Raw genomic sequence first — 22,075 nt, forward strand, 5'->3', positions numbered from 1 at the left:
CCAAGCTATGACTTGACTTGACTGTCACAAAAAATGACTTGGACTTGCTTGAGACTTGAAGGTTAAGACTTGAGACTTGCTTGTCACTTGCACATGTGTGACTTACTCCCACCTCTGACACACACACACACACACACACACAAACACACAGAGGGAGAGGGGGGCACTCAAAATAATAAACATACCTTGTATAAAAGCGAATATCCTTGTCGGATCCGGCGATGCGTTGGATTCCAAAAGTAGACCGCCGGTGCAGAGACTCTAGCTGGTGTTGGAGTTCCTCAACCTTCTTCCTGAGTTTTTAGTTTTCTCTCGTCAGCTCATAAAGGTGTTAGGAGTGACACAGTAGTCGTGATCAGACGTCCATAGCCTGAACATTATCCTCTTCTTCAGACATGTCCACCGGGAGTAACTCTGGGGTCGGAGGTCTCGGGCGACGTTGCCAGACATTGAGCCTGGGTGCCGGAAGAGAAAATTTGTTCCAGGCGAACAAACATGGGACTGCGCCCTTCTTTAAACGTCTCGGTCCCACAAAATCCTCAGGTAGAAAATGAACACTGCAAACTCGAGTACCGTCAGTCGGGGAGAAGTTCTCCTGCAGAATCTTTGCTGTCCACACAAACTTCACCTCAGTGAAGAGAAGTCTTCTTAACTTGGTGCGGAAGTTTCAAACGCTTACCAGCTATAACACCAAAAAGACTCATGTCAGTGGCTACGCTGGACAGCGTGAACATGGCTTCGCTGCACGGCAGTCATAATAATAGGGAAAGCTAATAACTCAATGGGTGCCTTCGCAGCTTCGCTTAAGTTGGTTTAGGAACGCAACTGCTAGGATTGAAGTAGGAAAAGTAGGTATTAATATGAGAGATGAGTTGTTTTATTCAAGACAGAAAAAAGAAAAACTAGATGTACCACTGTGTTTTGTGTTTGTGTGCGTGTCGTGTGTGTGTGCATGTATGTGTGTGTGCATGTGTAGTGTGTGTGTGTGTGTATTTTTATGTGTGTCTTTATGTATGTGTACATAAATAAAGCAAATCAGGGAACCACCTACTCTTTGCGATAAGTGCCATGGGATCTTTAACAACCATGGTGAGTCAGGACCTCAATTTAACAACCATGATGAGTCAGGACCTCAATTTAACATTCATGCAAAGGAAAACATCTCCTGCAGTACAGTGTCCCTGTCACTGCAATAGGACATTGGGATTGGGACAAAACTCTGTTGGTGTACACATAAATTAATTTATTGTATGGCCCCCCATGAACAAAAGTCCGCGAAACTTGGCATGCATTCAGAGGGTGTCATAATGATCCATCCTACACTTTCAATTTCGTGCAGTTTTGACTATCTCAGCCAGAGATATTCTGATTACAACACCTATTTTCTTGCTTTTTAATTTTTAACTAGGTGGCGCTATACATGAATTGAGTGGTAATAGGATGGGTTGACATGGCCCCTTAAGACCAACATACAAAAAAAGGTGGTCCTCCTAGGCCCTACGGTTCTCGAGATATTCACAGAAAACTGTGTCCGGCCACCTACAGGCCAGTTGGTGTACAGTAACATTAATTAATTTATTGTATGGCCCCCCATGAACGGAATTCCACAAAACTTGGCGTGTATTCAGAGGGTGTCATAATTGATCCTACACTTCCAATTTTGTGCAGTTTTGACCATGTTAGGTCACAGATACCTGCGATTACAACACCTCATTTTTACTATTTTGTTTCTCTTTCAAGCATTCATTCGGTATCTCACTATGGGACACGCCCCCTCGCGAGTTCCCCAGAAGCCATTATTTCATTACGCCAGCCACCATTGGCTGGACGACTGACGTATGCGACGTGGAGGAGGTACTTCCTCCTCCCTTATATTCTACGGCGCAACGTCATTGCTTCTCGCCCCCAGAGGCTTGCTCTCTCGTATACAGGTGCTGTGGCTTGGTGGCTTAACTGTTCATTGAGCGAGGTAAGGACTCGGTCTCCGAACGCTACCTTAACGCTGCTTCATCTTCGAAGAGCACTGGTTTGGACTTGGCTAGCCTGTTGCCAAACAGTAGCCTCTCCCTTGTTAGCCTGTCGCCAAACAGTAGCACGCTAGCCTGTCTCCAAACAGTAGCCTCCAAACCCCAAAGCTAGTCTGTCTCCATACAGTAGCTCCAAAGCTAGTCTGTCACCAAACAGTAGCAACCGCTAGCCTGTCCTCAAACAGTAGCGAAACAACATGTCGACGCCAGTGCCCCCCCTCCCCGCGAGGAAGTGCGAAGCCCCGGCTAGGATGTGTTTGTGTGGGAACAAGATTTTGACTTTCCCTCCGGTCTCGCCGACGTAGGCTAGCACGCCTAGCTAGTCTCACCGACGACGACCCCATGCTAGGAGCGGATGACCTCCCTCCCCTTGAGTCAGCAACCCTTTCCCAGGAGCCGGCCGGCGCTGGAGAACTGGGCGCTAGCTGGGGCGACCAGCTCGACGCTCTATCGCCTATATCCGACACTGAAGACAGCCCAATGGGGATGCTAGGTGCGACTGGCGAAGCTGAACTCATCTCAGAGGATGACTCCGTCGACCTACTATCCCTGGGGGATGAGGATGGCGACGACTTATTCCTCCCAGCCACTCAGGCTGCTCGCCCGAGCGGCGTGAGAAATGATAGCACCGCCACTGAGGCTGATGAAGCCGCAAGCGTGGGCCTTCACGACGTCTGCAAGAGAGCAGCTGCAAAGCTCGGCGTTCCCTGGCCTGAGGCCCAGAAGGAGACCGTGTCCTCTCGCTACGAGGGAAAGAGGCTCCCGAAGGCTAAAAGCTCCACCAGACAACTACTGCCCGTCTTCCCCGAGTGCCTCGAGGAAGCCACACGCTCATGGAGCAGCCCATTCTCAGCGAAAAACCCGGCTCAAGGGCTCGCGGCGCTGGAATGGCCAGACATGGAAAGCAGTGGATTCTCCCATCTGCCCCCTGTCGAACCGCTCCTGGCCTCCCATCTCCACCCCACCCAGAAGTCTGCGATGACCCCCTCGGGACCCGCATTCCCCTCCAAAGCCGACAATTTCCAGTCCGCCGTGACTGAAAAAAGCTACAAAGCAGTGGCGTCGGCGGTGAGAGCTCTCAACGCCTCATCTCTGCTCATGGCCTACCAAGCCGAGCTGGAGGAAGACTTCTCGTCCGCCCCCAACCAGCCAGCTGTGTGGGACGAAATGTGTGTGGTCACAGACCTCTGCCTACGGCTACACAGGTGTGCGGTGCAAACGGCGGGACGGGCTATGGCCCTCATGGTCTCTCAAGAGAGAGAGAGCTGGCTCAACCTCTCCAGCCTCTCCCACAAGGAGAAGACCCAGCTGCTAGATGTGCCGTGGACCCCAAAGGCCTCTTTGGACCAGCCGTGGCCACTATGCAAAAGCGGTGTGAGGAAAAGAAACGGGACGGTGAAGCGCTGCAGCTGTGTCTCCCCAGAAAGGCACAAACCCCCGCTCCCAAAGCACCCAGACAGATGTTCTCCGAGGCAGCGGCACGCCCGCCGCAGTACCGGATACCGAGACGTCAGCTCCCGACCCAGACTGCCACTCAGAGCCTTGGTAAGACCCCCGAGCTCAAAGGTGCCTGGGTTAAAAAGCCCTTTAACCCTAACGCGACACAGGGAGGTCAGCAAAACCCCCCACCCGCGCAGGGAGCGAGGAAGAAGAAGCGCGCCTAGTACGCGCCTTGCAGGCGAGGGGGGGCGGGTCCAGCCAGACGCTCCCCCCTCCTCGACTCACCCGTTCCTGGGCCTGTTCAAAGAGGCATGTTCACTGCCCCCCAAGAGGTGTTCAGAGGCCACAGAGGCGCTCGCAGTTCACAGCCCACTGAAGCGGAGAAGAGACCTGGAGTGCCAGTTCGAGCCCCAACAGAGTCTCACAAGCACACACCAGTGCCCCCCTTCAAAAATAAATGTTTCGGTGCGCAGCCAGGCCGAGGGCGTATCCGTCAAAAGAATGCAAAAAATTGTCAAATGAACAAAAAAGCTCTCACAAAAAGTCACGAGCCATGTTCAGTGGCAATGGCGTGCAATCACTCCCTAATAACGCAACCAGGCGGAGCCAAAGCTCCACCGGGGGTGATGGGCAACATAAGCACGCTAGCGTTCCAGCCCACGCCAGCTCGGTCGCGCCAGTTAGCGCCACTAGATGGCGTCATTTCGCCACTGACCGAGCGCATCCAGTACTGGCGGATGCACGTGAAGTCAGACTGGATAATAAAGATTATAGCGAAAGGCTACCGCCTACAGTTCGCTACACCCCCACCCCCGTTCAATGGGATTGTACAATCCCACGCTACAGGGGAATCTGCCCGTGTTCTACAGGGGGAAATCATTTCCCTGTTAAACAAACAAGCGATCAGGGTAGTCCCCTTCGAGCAAAGCCGTCACGGTTTTTACTCGAGGTATTTTCTGGTCCCAAAGAAAGGGGGGGGGGGCTTGCGCCCGATATTGGACCTGCGTGCACTGAACAGATACTTAAGAAAGTACAGGTTCAGGATGCTAACCAACGACGCATTAATGTGCTTCGTGCGCCCGGGCGATTGGTTCACCTCAGTGGATCTGACCGATGCGTTCCTACACGTCCCGATCTATCCGCCCCACAGAAAGTTCCTCAGGTTTGCCTTTCGAGGTGTGGCCTACGAGTGGTTTGCCCTCCCATTTGGCCTTGCGCTCAGCCCCAGAGTCTTCGTCAAGGTCACCGAAGCGGCTATCGCGCCGCTCTGGGAAAAAGGTTTACGTGTGGCTACTTTTATCGACGACTGGCTGGTGGCCGTGCACTCATACCAGGAAGCGCAGCAGCACACGGCTCTCCTAACGGAGCACCTGTTGTTACTAGGCTTCAGAATAAATTGGGAGAAAAGCGTGCTGCGCCCGCGTCAGATCACCACCTTCATAGGGCTGTCTCTAAACTCTCATTCAGAGCGCGCCTGTCAGCGGAACGAGTCAAAGCGTTCCGCACATGCCTCGCGCTTTTCCGCAGGGGGGCTACTGTGAAATTCAGGGTCTGCCTCAGACTCCTGGGCCTCATGGCGTCAGCCTTGGTGGTCGTTCCCCTCGGCCGTTTATACATGAGGGCTGTTCAGCGATGGGTGACGTCGCTGGGATTGAATCCCTCGCGTCACTGCCATCGCCCTGTCGCAATCTCAGCAGCCTGCTGCGCTGCGCTAAGGCCCTGGAAACGCCCACTCTTCCTCACAGAGGGAACTACGATGGGTGCTGTCCTACACAGGAAAGTAGTGACGACGGATGCCTCGCTGAGCGGCTGGGGAGCTACTCACGAGGGCAGGTCGATAAACGGGGTGTGGGACTTACACATGCAATCTTTGCACATAAACCGTCTAGAACTGATGGCGGTTTGGCTCGCACTCAGACATTTTCTGCCCATCCTGAGAGGGCATCATGTCTTGGTCAGAACAGACAACACCACTGTGGTGGCTTATGTCAAAAAGCAGGGGGGACTGATGTCTCGTCATATGCACACGTTGGCACACAGACTGATCTTATGGAGCAGCACACGGCTCCTGTCGTTGAAAGCCACACACGTCCCCGGTGTATTGAATTTGGGTGCAGATTTATTATCCAGGGGCAACCCCCGCTACGGAGACTGGAAACTCCACAGCGATGTGGTGGCTCAAATCTGGTTGCGAACGGGTCGAGCGAAAGTGGACTTATTCGCCTCAGAGGAGAATGCGCAATGTCCGATGTTTTTCTTCCTGCGCGATCAGAAAGCCCCGTTAGGGATAGATGCTTTGGCACACCAGTGGCCACACGTCCTGCTCTATGCCTTCCCTCCGTTGGAACTGATCACTCCAACGCTCGCCAGGGTGCGGGAACAGAGCCTCTCACTCATTCTCGTAGCCCCGCGCTGGCCAGGGAAACCCTGGCTAGCAGAAATAATCCCGTTACTCCACTCCCCACCGTGGCCGCTGCCCCCCCGCAGGGACCTGCTGTCCCAAGCGAACGGGGAAATATTTCACCCTCATCCAGAGCGCCTGGCCCTCTGGGTCTGGCCCGTGAAAGGCTGAATCTGACAGCTGCAGGACTGCCCTGCAATGTCATAGCGACCATTCAGAGCGCTAGGGCGTCATCAACTAGGACGTTGTATGATAGCAAATGGCGTGTATTTAATGACTGGTGTATTAAAACAGGGACGATAGCCTTCCAGTGCTCTGTGGACGTTATCCTTACGTTTCTGCAAGACTTACTGGATAAAAACAAGTCCTTCTCCACTGTCAAAGTTTACCTGGCTGCCATCTCGGCCTGCCATGTAGGCTTTGGGGACAAAACAGCGGGCCAGCACCCTCTCATACGTCAATTTATGAAAGGGGCTCGACGCCTCCGCCCGGTTTCTAAACCACTGGCCCCTTCATGGGATCTGCCGATGGTTTTGGATGTTCTGTCTCGCCCTCCCTTCGAGCCATTACAACAGTTGGACCTTAAAGTGCTCTCACTCAAGACGGCTTTGTTGGTGGCTTTGGCTACGGCTAAACGCGTAAGCGATATTCATGCCCTATCTGTGAATACAGCCTGTATGCAATTTTTCCCGGGTGACTCGAGGGTTGTATTAAAATCCAACCCAGCGTTCATTCCGAAGGTTCGGCCGATTGAACTATTTGCGTTTAACCCACCGCCTTTCGCCTCCCTGGAGCAGGAGCGGCTGAATGCGCTCTGTCCGGTCAGGGCGTTGCGTGCGTACGTGGACAAAACAGCGGAGTTAAGGAAAACGGAACAGCTGTTTGTGTCTTGTGCAAAGTCACATCTGGGTAGACCGCTCACTAAGCAGCGTCTATCACAATGGATTGTGGCGGCTATTGACCTGGCCTATACGACTAAGGGGTTACAACCCCCAGTCGGTTTACGAGCCCATTCCACTCGAGGAATGTCGACATCATGGGCTTTATTTCAGGGCTTCCCCATAGAGGATGTATGCTTGGCAGCGTGTTGGGCAAACCCGACAACGTTTGTCAGGTTTTACAGACTTGATGTCACTGCCCCGACTTTGGCACATTCAGTGTTAGGCACTGGGACGCCGGGGGCGCACTGATGTTGTTGGGGATCGCAAGCTTGTCTGGCAATCCGGGAGTCACGATATCCCATAGTGAGATACCGAATGAATGCTTGAAAGAGAACTTAAGGTTACTCACGTAACCCCGGTTCTCTGATAGCATGAGTGAGGTATCTCACCAGACCACCCTCCTTGCCGGTGGCGAGAAGAGGTTGGTTAGCTAGACTGAAGCAATGACGTTGCGCCGTAGAATATAAGGGAGGAGGAAGTACCTCCTCCACGTCGCATACGTCAGTCGTCCAGCCAATGGTGGCTGGCGTAATGAAATAATGGCTTCTGGGGAACTCGCGAGGGGGCGTGTCCCATAGTGAGATACCTCACTCATGCTATCAGAGAACCGGGGTTACGTGAGTAACCTTAAGGTTGCTGCTGGAAGTGGTGTTGGTGGGTGGCCAGTAGGTGGCACTCTTCCCTCTGGCCAAAAAAGATCGATCCCGATGCCCCAGTGCCGTGACGGGGACACTGCACTGTAGGAGATGCCATCCTTCGGATGAGACGTTAAACCGAGGTCCTGACTCACTGTGGTCATTAAAGATCCCATGGCACTTATCGCAAAGAGTAGGGGGTTCCCCGGTGTCCTGGCTAAATTCCCAACCATTCCCAACCATTCCCAACCATTCAATCTGGCCCCCTAATCATCCCCCACTGTAATTGGCTCATACACTCCCTCACTCTCCACCTCAAGCTGGTGTATGGTGAGTGTTCTGGCGCATAATGGCTGCCGTGCATCACCCAGGTGGGTGCTACACATTGGTGGTGGTTACTAGTGAGGTCCCCCCATCCATGTGATGCGCTTTGAGTATCGAGAAAAGCGCTATATAAATGTAATGTGTTGTTGTTTTAGTCTAGCTTTAGTCAAAAGAAAACTAAAGGTATCTTAGTCTTAGTCAGTTTTAGTCAACACATTTTAGTCTTTTTTTTATAACAAATTATTTCTGATTACCATTTGAGTCAAATAGTGTTTCACACATCTCAATTTTCCAACAATATTGTGTGTCCACAGGGCTACTCGTCTGTTATAATTACTCATTCTGATTTTTTTGTCAGTCAGTATGTTTACATGCACAGGTAAGTCGAGCTACAGTTATAGCTCGGCTGGGATTTGACCATAGACAGTAAAAGATTTGACTAGACCACTGTCATATTCGTAGACCAGTGTTTCTCAAAGCGTGGTCCGGGGATCAATGGTGGTCCGCAAGCTATCCCAAGTGGTCCGCGAGCAGACGTGGTAAAATATAATATAGATGAGTTGTTTGCAATATTGAACCAACTTGTATGTAAATCCAAACAGTTCTGCAACACTGTCTATGTAAGATATGCCAGTTTAAATCATACAGTATGAATCCACACAATAAGCAAAGTGCAAAGACAATAAGCAAGGTGGTTCAGTGTGTAAGCCGATTGTGTAGACTAATTATAGGCTACTGTTGAAGTAGGTCTAATCTTTTTTTTTTTTAGCTAGGGTTAGTTAAGTGGTCCTGAAACTGAAAAAGTTTGAGAAACACTGTCGTAGGCCAAAGTATTAATGTTTTACTCCGCCTCGCTACAGTAGATGGCGATATGCGCCCAAACACAACACATTCCCCAAACAGACTCTCCATCTTAGCCATAGCTAACTTGCTAGCGAACTTTCCATATTAGCTTACTTGCTAGCAAACTTTGCATCATCAGTCTAACTAGTTAAATAGTTGACATTTTGAACATTGATGAACATTTTCGTATGGACATTCTGGGGGATGTTAATTTGTATGAGAGAAGCTTCAACTTCTGGGTATGTAGCATTGTGGCATAAAGCGTAAGTAGTTATCTTGCTAACTCTGGCTGAAATCTCCAGTTCTTGTTCCATGTAGTTTCGTGTTGCAGCCACAGGGTTGCAGCAACAGCACGTAGACTAGCCTACAGGAAAGCTGTTGCGTATGAACTCATTCGGAATATTTTGAAAACCTAACAGCTAGATATTCTGTCTTCTCATTTTGGGAGAGATTTTATCTTAGTTTTTATTTCATGCAAAACATTTTAATCTCGTCTTTTTTCGTCAACAATAATGCATCTTAAGATAGTCTTAGTCAGTGTTTCAGGACATTACTGCCGTCTCGTCATCGTCTCATCTTAGTCATGAAAAAAAAGGTTGTTGACGAACATATTTCCTCTCGTCTCGTCTGACGAAATTAACACTAGTCCTAATCAATATTTTGAGATGACAAAAATGTCCCCACCAATATTTTAGAGAACTCCTTTGTGCTATTCCGACGGCCAGGACGACAGTAAAAGAAACACTGTCATTTGATTGGCTGAAACCGAAGGGGGTTTATCTGACACGCACAACAGCGTCAAAGCATAGCATAGGCCTGCTTCACTTTGTGGTGACATTGGCAGAAAACTGAGCGAGTGTGTTGGTATAAGTGATCAGGGATGTCTACCAATACATAACCCTAAAAGGCCAGTGTGAAAGATTTGTAATATTCCCTTTGCCCTTCAGCATGCACATTTTGCCCCTTTTGGGGCTTTGTAGATCAGCTGTGCCACCAAAGAAGAAAAGGAACATTTAAAGCTTTTTCATTATGCAGAGTCTAATAGGCAAAGTAACTAGCCATACAAACTGGCAACTGGTGACCAGGCTTTCAAATGCAGATTTTACTGTGGAAAATAGCATTAACTGTTAGGATATTACCCAGGATATTGCCACAGCTAAACCTAGCTTCTGTAATCGTTCAACCAAGGTTAGGAATCATGTTAAATAAGGGTGTGCCGCGCAGTCACATAAAGCACAGAATAAAAGTCACCATGTCACTGACTGTTAATTGGGCTACCAATGTTGCAGTTACAATAAACAATGGATCCGAGACGTTTTCCTGTTCCTTTTGTTTATGTAGGCTAATGTATTTGTGAATGTAGCCTGCACAATGCAAAGAAATAAAACATAAACTATGGTACATTTCCATACTCATAGAAATGAACATTGCGAGACACTTATCTCATCTATGATCTCATCCCAGAAAGATTTTCTTTGACTTTGACTTGTTTATTTGAACATTAATTTTATCCAATGACATAGCAACAAGATTAATTGAATCTACATATCCCTGCACTATGCGGAACTATTTTCCACTAGCCTAAAACTGTGAGACTGAATTGTGTTACGTTCCTCTTAAAGTGACAGGCACTCAATTAGACTTACAGACCACAAATGTTATCATTTAAATATCAATATGATGTATTCAAATTACTAAATATGTTTAGCTATTAGTAATAACAATAACCCAAATATTTTTTTTAAAAATCGCAAAAGGACGACAAAAGTATCAAAAAGACGGCCAAAAGTATCGAAATCGAGATTTTTCACTTGCTGGTATTGAAACAATAATGTTGATATCGTGACAACAGGAGTTGGGGATGTGTTCCCACCAAAGCTGAGACCAAACCTACACCCTTGATTAGATGGCATTAAAAAACTGTGGTGGGGAAAAGCTACAGTTCCAAATTGTATATATGTTTTTTCAATATGAACTATGCTTATATGTTCGACTTCGTCATTGTTCAATGACGGGGGGGGGGAATAATAACTTTGACAATCTCTGTATCCTATAATAAGCAAATTATTCTGACTGACATTAACAATGAACTCATATACAGTATGATGAAATGAAAATATGTTTATTATGTAGTAGTTAAAAAATAGCCACAGTAATCAGGATATTAATCCAGCTGAATAACAAGGCAGAAGATTTCACAGGATTTACTCTGCAGCCTCCTTGCCCTAAGACAGAGAAATTGAGAAATTTAATGTAATTGAGTAGTGACATACGTATGATGACTTACACGTTGAAATATGGTAAATTTGATTTACCTTTCCAGAATCACGGCTCTTTGCTCTCAACTTGTTGACCTGGGATTCAGCAATGTCAGCACGCTCCTCAGCCTCCTCTAGCTCATGCTGAACTTTCCTGAACTTGGACAAGTAGCCGTTGGCTTGCTCCTCCTAATAATAAGCAGATATGTTTGATGAGTTGTACAGAGGCTTAAGTTCTAAAGCAAACCTATACAGATATTTTTTTATTTATATGAAAGCTTTATTTAATTTGGCCATATACGCAATATAAGAGACTGCTTACAGCTTCCTCAGCCTGCCTCTTGTAGGCTTTGACCTTCAGCTGCAGCTTGTCAACCAGGTCTTGCAGTCTGGTGACATTCTTCTTGTCCTCCTCAGTCTGAAAAGAAAAACAATCTGTCAATCGTTGTACTCTTCAAGGTAAATGTATTTCAATAGTGGTTAAATAAAGTTTGTACCTGATAGGTGAGTTCCTTCACCCTCCTCTCGTATTTGCGGACTCCCTTGACAGCATCAACACCACGTCGTTGTTCATTCTCAACCTCACCTTCCAGCTCACGAACCTTTACATGAACAACATTTTCATTTCAGACACGGTCTTCATTTTATTCATTACATTCTGAACAATTTTCATCTCACCCTGGTTTAGCCACTCACCCTGGATTCCAGTTTCTGGAGTTGTTTCTTGCCACCCTTCATGGCCAGATTCTCAGCCTCATCCAGGCGGTGCTGCAGATCTTTCACAGTGACCTCCAGGTTCTTCTTCATCCTCTCCAGATGAGAACTGGTGTCCTGCTCCTTCTTCAGCTCCTCTGCCATCATGGCAGCCTAGATGACGCCATGATGGTTTATGGAAGGTAGCATTAAAAAAACATACCCTTCATGTTCACATGTTTATTATGTTATGGATGAAATAAGAAAAATATATCACTACTTACATCAGTGATGGCTTTCTTGGCCTTGTCCTCAGCATTTCTAGCCTCCTGGACAATGTCATCAACCTCACTTTGGACCTGAACCAGGTCAGCCTCAAGCTTCTTCTTGGTGTTAATCAGACTTGTGTTCTAACATTCAGAAATAATTTGTTAAATGTTAAATGATGAAAAATATTTTGAAAGTACTGTGGAAACGATGGAAAGAATGATTTTATGTGAGGTAAAAAAGTATATGTCCAACTGCTTTTAAAACCGCTGTTGTGAAACCTTTACTTAAAAAGTCGAATATTGACCATACTAATCTGAGCTACTACAGGCCTATATCAAACCTACCGTTCCTGAGCAAAGTACTTGAAAAAGTTGTTTGTAATCAGTTAAATACCTTCCTCAACGAAAACAGTATCCTTGAAAAATTCCAATCAGGTTTTAGATCATATCACAGCACAGAAACGGCTCAAGTAAAAATAGTCAATGATCTTAGACTGGCTACTGACTGAAACAAAGTCTCAATCCTTATTCTTCTAGATTTGAGTGCGCCATTTGACACCATTGATCATAGCATCCTAATTCACCGCCTTGCGAAGTGGGTGGGTCTCTCTGATAATGTTCTAAACTGGTTTCAAACCTACATTACTGGCAGAGATTGTTATATCAGTCTAGGAGATCATGTGTCTGTAAAACATGACTTGCCTTTTGGTGTGGCTCAGAGGAGCTGCCTTGGTCCCCTGCTCTTTTCCCTATTTATGCTTCCGTTGGGAAACATCATAAGCTACGCAGATGATGCCCAATTGTATATTTCTGTGGAGCCAACTAACCCAGATGGCCTTTGCTCCCTCACTGCATGCCTAACCTCCATTAATCAGTGGATGAGCAAAACATTTTTGAAACTAAATGATGACAAAACAGAGGTACTTTTGGTTGGACCAAAACCAAAGCGAGACATTGTTCTTAGTAATCTGGGGAACTTGGCGCACCAGGTCAAACCAAAAGTAACAAGCCTTGTGTCATCTTAGATGCAGAGTTGAGTTTTAAGCCCCATCAGTAAAGTTACTCAGACAGCCTATTTCCACCTGAGAAACATTGCCAAAGTGCGGCCATTTTAACTCAACAAGATGCAGAAAAACTAATTCATGCCTTTATCACTAGCAGGTTAGACTACTGCAATGCACTTTTCACTGGTCTTCCCAAAAAAACTTCTAAAGAAATTGGCACTCATACAGAACTCTGCGGCTAGACTTTTAACTAAGACCAAGAAAAGAGAACACATCACCCCTGTGTTGGCTGAACTGCACTGGCTCCCTGTTTCCTATAGAATTGATTTTAAGGTTATGCTAATTACTTACAAAGCTCTGAATGGCATAGCACCTTCATATATCATGATGATATTTTAATATCATCAACCACAAAGGAAACTTCGATCATCTAATTCTAATCTTTTAATTGTACCCAAATTGCTCCACAAGCAAAGTGGAGAAGCTGCTTTTATCCATTATGCCCCAAAACTATGGAACACCCTGCCTCTGTACATCAAGCAGGCGAGTTCAATAAATATTTCTAAAAAAGATCTGAAAACATACCTGTAGACTACTTTTTCATATTATTCTACATCTACTGCCATGGGAGGGCGCAGCCAGCCAGAAGCAGATGGGCTCCCCCTATTAAGTCAGGTTCTGCTCAAGGTTTCTTCCTGAAATATGGGAGTTTTTCCTTGCCACAGTTGCCATATTACGTGTTTGTGGGGGGTAAAGGGTTAAGGCTGCCAGTCTTGAATGTCTGTGTATAAAGTCAAATAAATTGCGACATATGCTAAGAACAAGCTAAGGCTGGCTGCTTGGAGTCCGCATCAACAGGGCCTAAGCATTTGTTAGCCTAGGCATTTGTCAGCAAAGCCTTTATATATCCATAGTAGTATAATAGTATTTCTCATATGTTGCTGATTGGATTATAAACGGCCACAGCAACAAAGGGGAATGACTGACTCTAATAACTGTGTTACATGTTATTGCTGATTGGATTATAAACGGCCACAGCAACAAAGGGGAATGACTGACTCTAATAACTGTGTTACATGTTATTTCTTATATTTCTGATATGTTGCTGATTGGATCATAAACGGCCAAAGCAATGAAGAAAAGTGAAAGTGATTGATAATGACAGACTGACTATTATTGTGTTACATGCTCCAAATGTAAAGCACTTTGAGCTGCATTCTGTGTATGCTATACAAATAAAGCTTATTATTATTATTATTATTATGTCCACCTGAGAGTGCAGGAGGCCAACACGCTCACTGGCATCAACCAGCTCCTGTTCAGCCACTTTGCGGCCTCTCTCTGTCTGCTCCAGGGCAGCTCTGAGCTCCTCAATCTCAGCCACCATCAGGGTGTTCCTGCGCTCCACCATGGCAACCTGCTCCTTCCCGTCTTCTTGTCCTCTGACAGCATCATCAAGATGCAGTTGGGCATCCTAACAGAAAAACATGGAATGACAAAAGAGTTGTCATGCTACCAATAGACAGTTCAGATGTTTTATGGAGATACTTGTCAAATGTATAGTAATGGTGGTTAGATGAGATCACATAGAACCCTTGTACTACTTCATTCTATAACTGACCTTGAGTTGACCCTGCACATTTCTCAGTTGTTTTTGGGACTCAGCAGCCTGGCGGTTAGCATGGCTCAGCTGAATTTCCATCTCATTGAGGTCTCCCTCCATCTTCTTCTTGATTCTCAGGGCATCATTTCTGCTCCTGACCTCAGAGTCCAAAGTGCTCTGCATGGAATCAATCACCCTCTGGCTGTTCCTCTTGATTTGCTCCATCTCCTCATCCTTTTCTGCAAGTTTCCTGTCAACCTCACCCTTGACCTGGTTGAGTTCAAGTTGGACACGAAGAATCTTGGACTCCTCATGCTCAAGAGTTCCCTAAACAAAGAAAATTAAGAATAGTTAAATATAACATTATCTTTTCAGTTTTTCACTGTGTAGAAAAGCCCGTCTGAATTTCTACCTCAGCCTCCTCCAGGGCTGTCTGGATCTCAGCCTTTTCAGTTTCTACAGTCTTCTTGGCCTTCTCCAGCTCATGGATGCTCTTTCCAGTCTCACCAAGCTGCTCAGTCAGGTCCGAGATCTCCTCTATAAACATGAATATTACAGGATATTATAGTAAACAATATTGTTTGGATGTTTTAAAATTATGTGGATTGGGTTGATTTGTCTCACGTTGCAAATTCTTGTTCTCCCTCTTCAGGGTCTCCAGGTGGTCAAGCGACTCCTCATAGGAGTTCTTCATCTTGAACAGTTCAGTGCTGAGGGTACGAGCCTCTTTCTGGGCACCCTCCAACTCTGCCTGACCCTCCTCGTACTTCTGCTTCCATTCTGCCAGGACCTTTTAGAAAAAGGTTTTGTTGTGAGGCTTATAATTACTAAGCTTTTACTATACACTCCACATTTGAATGGTGTTGTGGAGATAATACCTTGTCAAAGTTTCTTTGCTTCTTGTCAAGGTTGGCAGCTAGACCATTGGCTCTCTCCACATCAATCATGAGGTCCTCAACCTCACCCTGGAGTCTCTGCTTGGTCTTATCCAGAGAGGCACACTTGGAGTTGACAGCCTCGATTTGCTCCTCAGCCTCCTGCAGACGCTGGGCAAGCTTTTTTCTGAAAATACCAAAAGATTGATGTCAGAGGGACATGATGGGTTTTCCTCAAGAAAATGCAAGGTTTTAATTAACATCAAAATTCACTTTGTTGCATCTTTAACACATACTTGGACTCCTCAAGCTCCTCAGTACGCTGGATGGCATCAGTTTCATACTTGGTCCTCCACTGAGCAACTTCGCCGTTGGCCTTGGACATGCCACGCTGCAGTTCAGCTTTAGCCTCCTGCTCTTCCTCAAACTGCTCCCTCAGGAGGTCACAGTCATGGCGTGCAGACTGAACAGCATGGGCCAGGGCATTCTTGGCCTGTTTGTTAACAAGTGAGAGTGTTAAAGCCTTTCACATAATGTGTTCTATGTAATCCAATTTGTTTTCTCTTGGTGCATCAGTATATCAGTACCTTGACCTCCTCCTCATTCAGTCTCTTCAGCTCCTCAATTTGTTGAGTGAAGGCCTGTTTGCTTCTGGTCAACTGAGACACAAGAGCATCCTTTTCCTCAACCTGGCGGCCAAGCTCACCATTTTCAGTTTGAAGTCTTGCTCTCTGAGCACTGAGGTCATTGACCTGACGGGCAGCCTCATCACTCTTGGCCTTGGTTTCACTGAGTTGGTCCTCAAGGGTGCGGCACATCTTCTCCAGATTTCCCTGTTTATGAAAATACCCATTAGTAGCAAAAACTTCATTATAAGTTGGTTTGTTTTAGAGATAACATGAGGGTAAACATCTCATCAACCTTAGCTTTAGCAACAGCTTCCATGTTGCTGGCGAGATCATCAATTTCCATCTTGTATTCACTCTTTTCTTTCTCAAGCTTCTGCTTGACACGTTGGAGGTTGTCAATCTGCTCTCCCAGCTCAGCCACACTGTCGGCCTGCTTCTTGCGGAGAGCTGCAGCAGTGGCTTCATGCTGCAGGGTGGACTCCTCAAGATCTCGACGCAGCTTCTGGAACTCAGCCTCACGCTTCTTGTTCATCTCAATTTGAGCAGCAGTAGCACCACCAGCCTCCTCAAGCCTTTCACTGATTTCCTCAAGTTCCCTGGAGAGATCAGCTCTCTGCTTCTCAACCTTGGCACGAGCTGCACGCTCAGCCTCAATCTCTTCCTCTAGTTCCTCAATGCGGGCCTATTGGTAAAAAGAATATTGGTAAGACAGAAAATTGCTAAAAAGCTCAGATTTTGATTCGCTAGAGAATAATTAAACCTGAAGCTCCTTGATCTTCTTCTGCAGCTGAGCACCCAGCGATTGTTCATCTTCAATCTTGCTAAGAAGTTGGCTTGTTTCAAAGTCCTTCCTATGTCACAGTAAAGTAAAATAAATGTTAGCAAACGCTTACACAAAAGTGTAAGTGTTTAGTCGTATTTAGATTAAAAGTTTGCATAAATGGTGTTGCTCAGTGGAATCATGCATTACTTCTTCAGCTTCTCCTCAGACTGTTGCTTGTCATTCTCCAGATCCATGATGTTCTCTTGGGCCAGCTTCAGATCACCCTCAAGTTTTCTTTTGGCTCTCTCGAGGTCCATACGGAGCTTCTTTTCTTGCTCCAGGGAACCCTCAAGCTGCCAATTTGAAGTTTGAGGTGAACATGTGGGAAAAAGTATCAAATGTAGAATTTTTATAAACTCCTGTTGGTTAAGAACTTACATCATCCACTTGCTGTTCAAGCTTAGTCTTGGATTTGGTCAGAGTGTTGACTTTGTCTTCCTCTGCTTGAAGATCATCAAGAGTCTGCTGATGGGCCTCTTGGAGGGCTTTCTTCTCCTTTGTTAGCTTAGCAATCGACTCATCCTGGGAGGCCATCTCTTCAGTTAGGTTCTTGACCTGCACACAGATAGTTTTAAATTAGTAAACAGTGTAACTATGATATTTTATTTACAACACACGTGATCTGCCCTTTAGAAATCCAAACCTTGTTCTCGGTGGCATGTTTCTCCTTCTCCACTTTGGCCAAAGTCAGCTCCAGATCATCAATGTCCTTCTTGAGCTCAGAGCACTCATCTTCCAGTTTCCTCTTCTTGGCAGTCAGCTCAGCATTGATTTCCTCTTCATCCTCCAATCTCTCAGTTGTCTCTTTGAGCTTGGCCTCAAGCTGGATCTTACTTTTGATAAGACCCTCACACCTCTCCTCCGCATCATTGAGACCCTCATTTCCCTATTGTAAATATAAGATAGAAGCATGACATCTGATTTGTATTGAAAACACAATGCCGAGACTGGGTAGTGGTATGATTGTGAACATAAAATGGTACAATATATACACTTACGGATGCCACTTGCAGTGCCAGGTCATTCCTCTCTTGCACCAGAGCCACCATCTTCTCCTCGAGTTCCTTCTTCTTGGCCTCAACCTTTGCATGGACATCTTTGAGTTTCTCATAGTTCTCCTTCAGGTTGGCCAGCTCCTTTTCAGTTTCAGCACTCTTCAGTAGGGGCTTGATCTTGTAGTAAACCTTCATCCATGGCCAGGTCTTGACATTCATGAATGAGCGTATATTGTACTGGATGGTGTAGATAGCCTCCCTATACAAGAAAGGTGGTGAATTTTATCTTTAAACCTTCTATATTAAACTATGATTACATGAAATGGGTAGCAAGTGAGATAGGACTATACAAGTGATACAATTCAAACTATAGAAATCTTTAAGACTTATGAGCTCTAAAATAAAATAATAAAACAATTACCTCCTTTCCATCATCTTGACAAACTCCCTCCTCATCAGGTATGCACGGCAGAGAGCCTGAGTCATTGTGACCAGGGTAGCCAGTTTCTCATCTCGCATCTCCTCAAGGGTACCCAGCAGACCAGCTTTGAAGAACACCTGAGATATAAAGTAAAATATCAGCATGAATTTGACACAGAAAAAGTTTAGCTCTTGTTTGTACTCGTGACAAGCAGATAATAGATTGCATGAAACTTATCTACCTTTGTGTGTCCAAACATGTACTGGGTGTGATCAACGTCAATGGATCCCAACAGCTTCTCAGCAGCCTTCTTGTTATCAATGAATTGACCATCAGGGATCACACTGGCATTCAGCACTTTGTATCTGGACAGAATAAATACATGTACATATACATTATTACTTTTCTCCTCTATAAATGCAGTATTGAATATGTGTAATATTTCATTGGCTTTCTCAGTTCACCTTTGCTTGAAGTCACCATATAGGATTCTGCTTGGGAAACCCTTTCTGCAGATTCTGATACCCTCAAGTACACCATTGCACCTGAGCTGGTGGATGACCAGGAAGTTCTGCATGAGACCTGTTAATATAGAGAGATGTGTATTTTTCAATACAAGATACAAGAGTTAGAGCAATGACATGTATAATATGATGACCAGGAAGTTCTGCATATAACCTGTCAAGTACATGTCATGAGATCTTCTATTCACAATGTGATACATGAATAATGCAGACATCTTTACAGTATACCAAACACCTTTTACCTGGTTTCTTAATTTCATTTGGAATTAGACAACGCACAAAGTGAGGATGGGTGCTCCTCAAGTTGGTCATCAGTTTGCCCAAGTTCTCCTGTTGAGATAAGAATGCAATGAAAACATCCTCTCACCTTTCATTTAGATGATTTATTTGTTTGTTATTGGTTTAATATACATACCCTGAACTGTGATGACACAGTCTGCATGGAGCCACCCTTCTTCTTCTTCTTACCACCACCACCAGACTCTGTTGACATACACATTATTCAATAATGGAGGTATACATATATATAAATTAAATAGGATATTTTTGCATTAGCTTTTAGACTTGTATAGTGTTTTGTTGTTACCCTCAACAACAGGTGGGTACAAGACAGGCAGGAGTTTTACTCCCGATTTCTGGTACAACTGCACAACAGAATCGTTCAGTGGATCCTTGTTCTTGTCCAGCCATCCACCAACATTGTAGTCCACAGTGCCGGCATAGTGCACCAGGGAGAAGTGGGCCTCAGCCTTGCCTTTAGCAGGCTTAGGCTTCTCAAAGGCCTTAGTCTTGCCAAGATGCTGATCATACAGCTTGTTCTTGAAAGTGGTGTCAGAGGCCTTGGGGAACATGCACTCCTCTTCAAGGATGGCAAAGATACCCATAGGCTGTGAAAAATATTTGTGGTTTTAAAAGAAGTCATTATGTTATAAAATGAATCTAGTACTTCACAATTTAAACAAATTAATTAAAACAAACCTTTTCTATAAGCTCAATGCAAGCGGCCAAATCCATGCCGAAGTCAATAAACTCCCAAACAATTCCCTCTTTCTTGTACTCCTCTTGCTCCAGAACGAACATGTGGTGGTTGAAGAACTGTTGCAGTTTCTCATTGGTGAAGTTGATACACAGCTGCTCCATGCTGTTGAACTGTGATTGAAAAAAAATGGAATATGAATGTCCCCAACTAAAATTATATTACATTGTTCTTTGAGTGAAAAAAATGTGTTAAATTATCCTCACATCGAAAATCTCAAAGCCAGCAATATCCAGCACACCGATAAAGAACTGCCTTGGCTGTTTTGTGTCCAACATCTGGTTGATACGGATGACCATCCACAAGAACATCCTCTCATAGATGGACTTGGACAAGGCCGACACTGCGTTATTGACCTGAAATAGAATATCAAAGCAATGGTCATGCTATATTCAAACCAAAAAGTAAAATGCTTATAAGATAAAAGCAGATCATTTCATGGGATCTGAAATCTAAAATAGTACCTGTGGTACAGTCTGACCCTTGGTGACAAACTCATTTCCGACTTTCACTCTTGGGTAGCACAGAGCCTTCAGCATGTCAGCAGAGTTCAGGCCCAGGAGGTAAGCGACTTTGTCAGCATCTAAAATCAAGGCAACAGTCTAGCATTTATTGAAATTTATAGCGATCAAAACTTTTTCATACTCCACACTCCAAACTAATTTGGGACAGCATATGAAACAAGTTTGTCCACATAAATCTCCTCTCCCTAAATCAAAAAGTTTGGCCAAGATAGTGTAGGTTAAAACACTATAAATAAATCACAAAAACATGAAGTTATCAGAGTGACCATCGTTTTGTACATTATTTTATTATCTGCCATTGCCAGTTTGTGTCTGCTTAAACTTTAACTTAACATAATAAAATGTTCTCAATGAAAAAGACTACCTTGTAGTTATTACTAGAACTGACTGATTCAGTAGTGCCGTAACCTACCCTCAGTGCCATCAGGCTCAGCCTGCTCTTCACGCTGCTTCTGCTTGAATTTCATGTTGCCATGATGGAGCACAGCACCAGTCAGCTTGTAAATGGTGACTTTCTCCTCATTACTGAAACCCAGGATGTCAATGGCATCCTGTAATGATAAAGTATTTGATTATTTTAAAGCTTTCTTTAAGAAATTGAAGGGGGGAAAACCCATTATTGGAAGACTTACATCTGTGGCATCCAACTCCTCTTTGTCATCAATGCTGGCCACAGCGATCTGACCCTGACTGCACATTGGGAAGTCATAGGGGTTGGCAGTGATGAGGGACATTTCTGTCGAGATTAAAAAAAATATTTTACAAATTCAGAATTGAATGTATTGATTTTTGGTAAGGTTTGATGAATATGTTAACCTTACCTATAATTTCAGGCTTGTGGTTGGTCATCATCTGGAAGAAGATGTGGTAGCCTCTCTCATCAGGAAGCTGGAATGTCACTCTAGACTTCTCCAACAGGTCTTTTTACATGGGGAAGGATGTATTTTAATTTGATACATTTAAGGCAATAAAAGAGCATTTCTACTTGGAACAATTATACTTACAAGTCTCAATATCAGCACTAGCCAGTTTTCCAGAAGTGCCAAAGTGAATTCTGATGAATTTACCCTGTTTGAAATTACATTTTGACATTATTACATGTATTCATTTAGCTGATGCTTTTAACCAAAGCTGGTTAGACATGAGGAAAATATTCAAGTATTCAATAAATATTCAAATATTCAGTAATAGACCTAAGAGTAACAATACATACTGCCTCTACTAATACAAAAAGTAAAAGATAATAGAGGTTTAAGTAGAAATCGGAGGATGTTTTTTTAAAAGAGATACTAATAGAAATAAAACGAAGTACATGATCAGTTTGAGTTAAAAGAAAATAAGAAGTTGATTTCATCTAAAAACAAAAAATCATGTGAGAGATTAGATGAGAAACTAAACTTACAAAACGTGAAGAATTGTCATTCCTCACAGTCTTGGCATTACCATAAGCTTCCAGCAGTGGGTTGGCGGCAATGATCTGGTCTTCAAGAGAGCCCTGGGTGTCAATAGATACATTGTTACTTAAGTTCATGTCTCTGTTGCTATGTGATAATTAGCCTATAAATATGCAAGAGGTCCTATACCTTAATTTTTCCACTGCTGGCTGGTGGCTCTGCTTTCTTGCCACCAGACACTGCAATTGTTGCAAAGTACTGGATGACACGCTTGGTGTTTACAGTCTTTCCAGCACCAGATTCTCCGCTGTATTAAACAGAATATATTGCAATTTCCTATATCACAATTACAAAGTGTACCAGAAGAGTACATAGAAGATGATGCAAAGAGTTAGCCCTCTATTAAAACTGTAAAA

The 22,075-nt window shown here is 44.8% G+C and overlaps 3 protein-coding genes across 3 annotated transcripts in view; 1 reads left to right on the plus strand and 2 right to left on the minus strand.

Annotated features, from left to right (window-relative positions):
• LOC121680848 (myosin heavy chain, fast skeletal muscle-like) overlaps positions 1–22,075 on the minus strand; it is a 121,908-nt gene that overhangs the window by 97,893 nt on the left and 1,940 nt on the right. The window lies entirely within an intron of this gene.
• Positions 4,034–6,126, plus strand: LOC121680525. Its single transcript, XM_042059928.1, has 2 exons — positions 4,034–4,597; positions 5,494–6,126. The coding sequence occupies exons 1-2, from the start codon at positions 4,034–4,036 to the stop codon at positions 6,037–6,039; spliced, it is 1,110 nt and encodes a 369-aa protein (XP_041915862.1). The 3' UTR covers positions 6,040–6,126.
• LOC121680526 overlaps positions 10,718–22,075 on the minus strand; it is a 28,270-nt gene continuing 16,912 nt past the window's right edge. Inside the window, exons 45-78 of the mRNA XM_042059929.1 lie at positions 21,849–21,966; positions 21,668–21,760; positions 21,270–21,333; positions 21,087–21,185; positions 20,898–21,001; positions 20,678–20,816; positions 20,206–20,324; positions 19,948–20,097; positions 19,684–19,854; positions 19,292–19,592; positions 19,121–19,188; positions 18,948–19,035; positions 18,646–18,763; positions 18,423–18,546; positions 18,182–18,318; positions 17,764–18,019; positions 17,409–17,651; positions 17,144–17,320; positions 16,913–17,058; positions 16,703–16,793; positions 16,235–16,624; positions 15,901–16,146; positions 15,610–15,806; positions 15,317–15,500; positions 15,063–15,228; positions 14,851–14,975; positions 14,457–14,765; positions 14,106–14,309; positions 11,847–11,972; positions 11,566–11,736; positions 11,367–11,471; positions 11,192–11,287; positions 10,927–11,058; positions 10,718–10,836 (exon numbers count right to left, since the gene is read on the minus strand). Of these exons, the coding sequence (XP_041915863.1) occupies positions 10,816–10,836; positions 10,927–11,058; positions 11,192–11,287; positions 11,367–11,471; positions 11,566–11,736; positions 11,847–11,972; positions 14,106–14,309; positions 14,457–14,765; positions 14,851–14,975; positions 15,063–15,228; positions 15,317–15,500; positions 15,610–15,806; positions 15,901–16,146; positions 16,235–16,624; positions 16,703–16,793; positions 16,913–17,058; positions 17,144–17,320; positions 17,409–17,651; positions 17,764–18,019; positions 18,182–18,318; positions 18,423–18,546; positions 18,646–18,763; positions 18,948–19,035; positions 19,121–19,188; positions 19,292–19,592; positions 19,684–19,854; positions 19,948–20,097; positions 20,206–20,324; positions 20,678–20,816; positions 20,898–21,001; positions 21,087–21,185; positions 21,270–21,333; positions 21,668–21,760; positions 21,849–21,966 (5,278 nt within the window). The 3' untranslated portion in view covers positions 10,718–10,815. The remainder of the gene's footprint in view (positions 10,837–10,926; positions 11,059–11,191; positions 11,288–11,366; positions 11,472–11,565; positions 11,737–11,846; positions 11,973–14,105; positions 14,310–14,456; positions 14,766–14,850; positions 14,976–15,062; positions 15,229–15,316; positions 15,501–15,609; positions 15,807–15,900; positions 16,147–16,234; positions 16,625–16,702; positions 16,794–16,912; positions 17,059–17,143; positions 17,321–17,408; positions 17,652–17,763; positions 18,020–18,181; positions 18,319–18,422; positions 18,547–18,645; positions 18,764–18,947; positions 19,036–19,120; positions 19,189–19,291; positions 19,593–19,683; positions 19,855–19,947; positions 20,098–20,205; positions 20,325–20,677; positions 20,817–20,897; positions 21,002–21,086; positions 21,186–21,269; positions 21,334–21,667; positions 21,761–21,848; positions 21,967–22,075) is intronic.

This window comes from Alosa sapidissima, chromosome 13, assembly GCF_018492685.1.
Source record: "Alosa sapidissima isolate fAloSap1 chromosome 13, fAloSap1.pri, whole genome shotgun sequence".
Taxonomy (NCBI): domain Eukaryota; kingdom Metazoa; phylum Chordata; class Actinopteri; order Clupeiformes; family Clupeidae; genus Alosa; species Alosa sapidissima.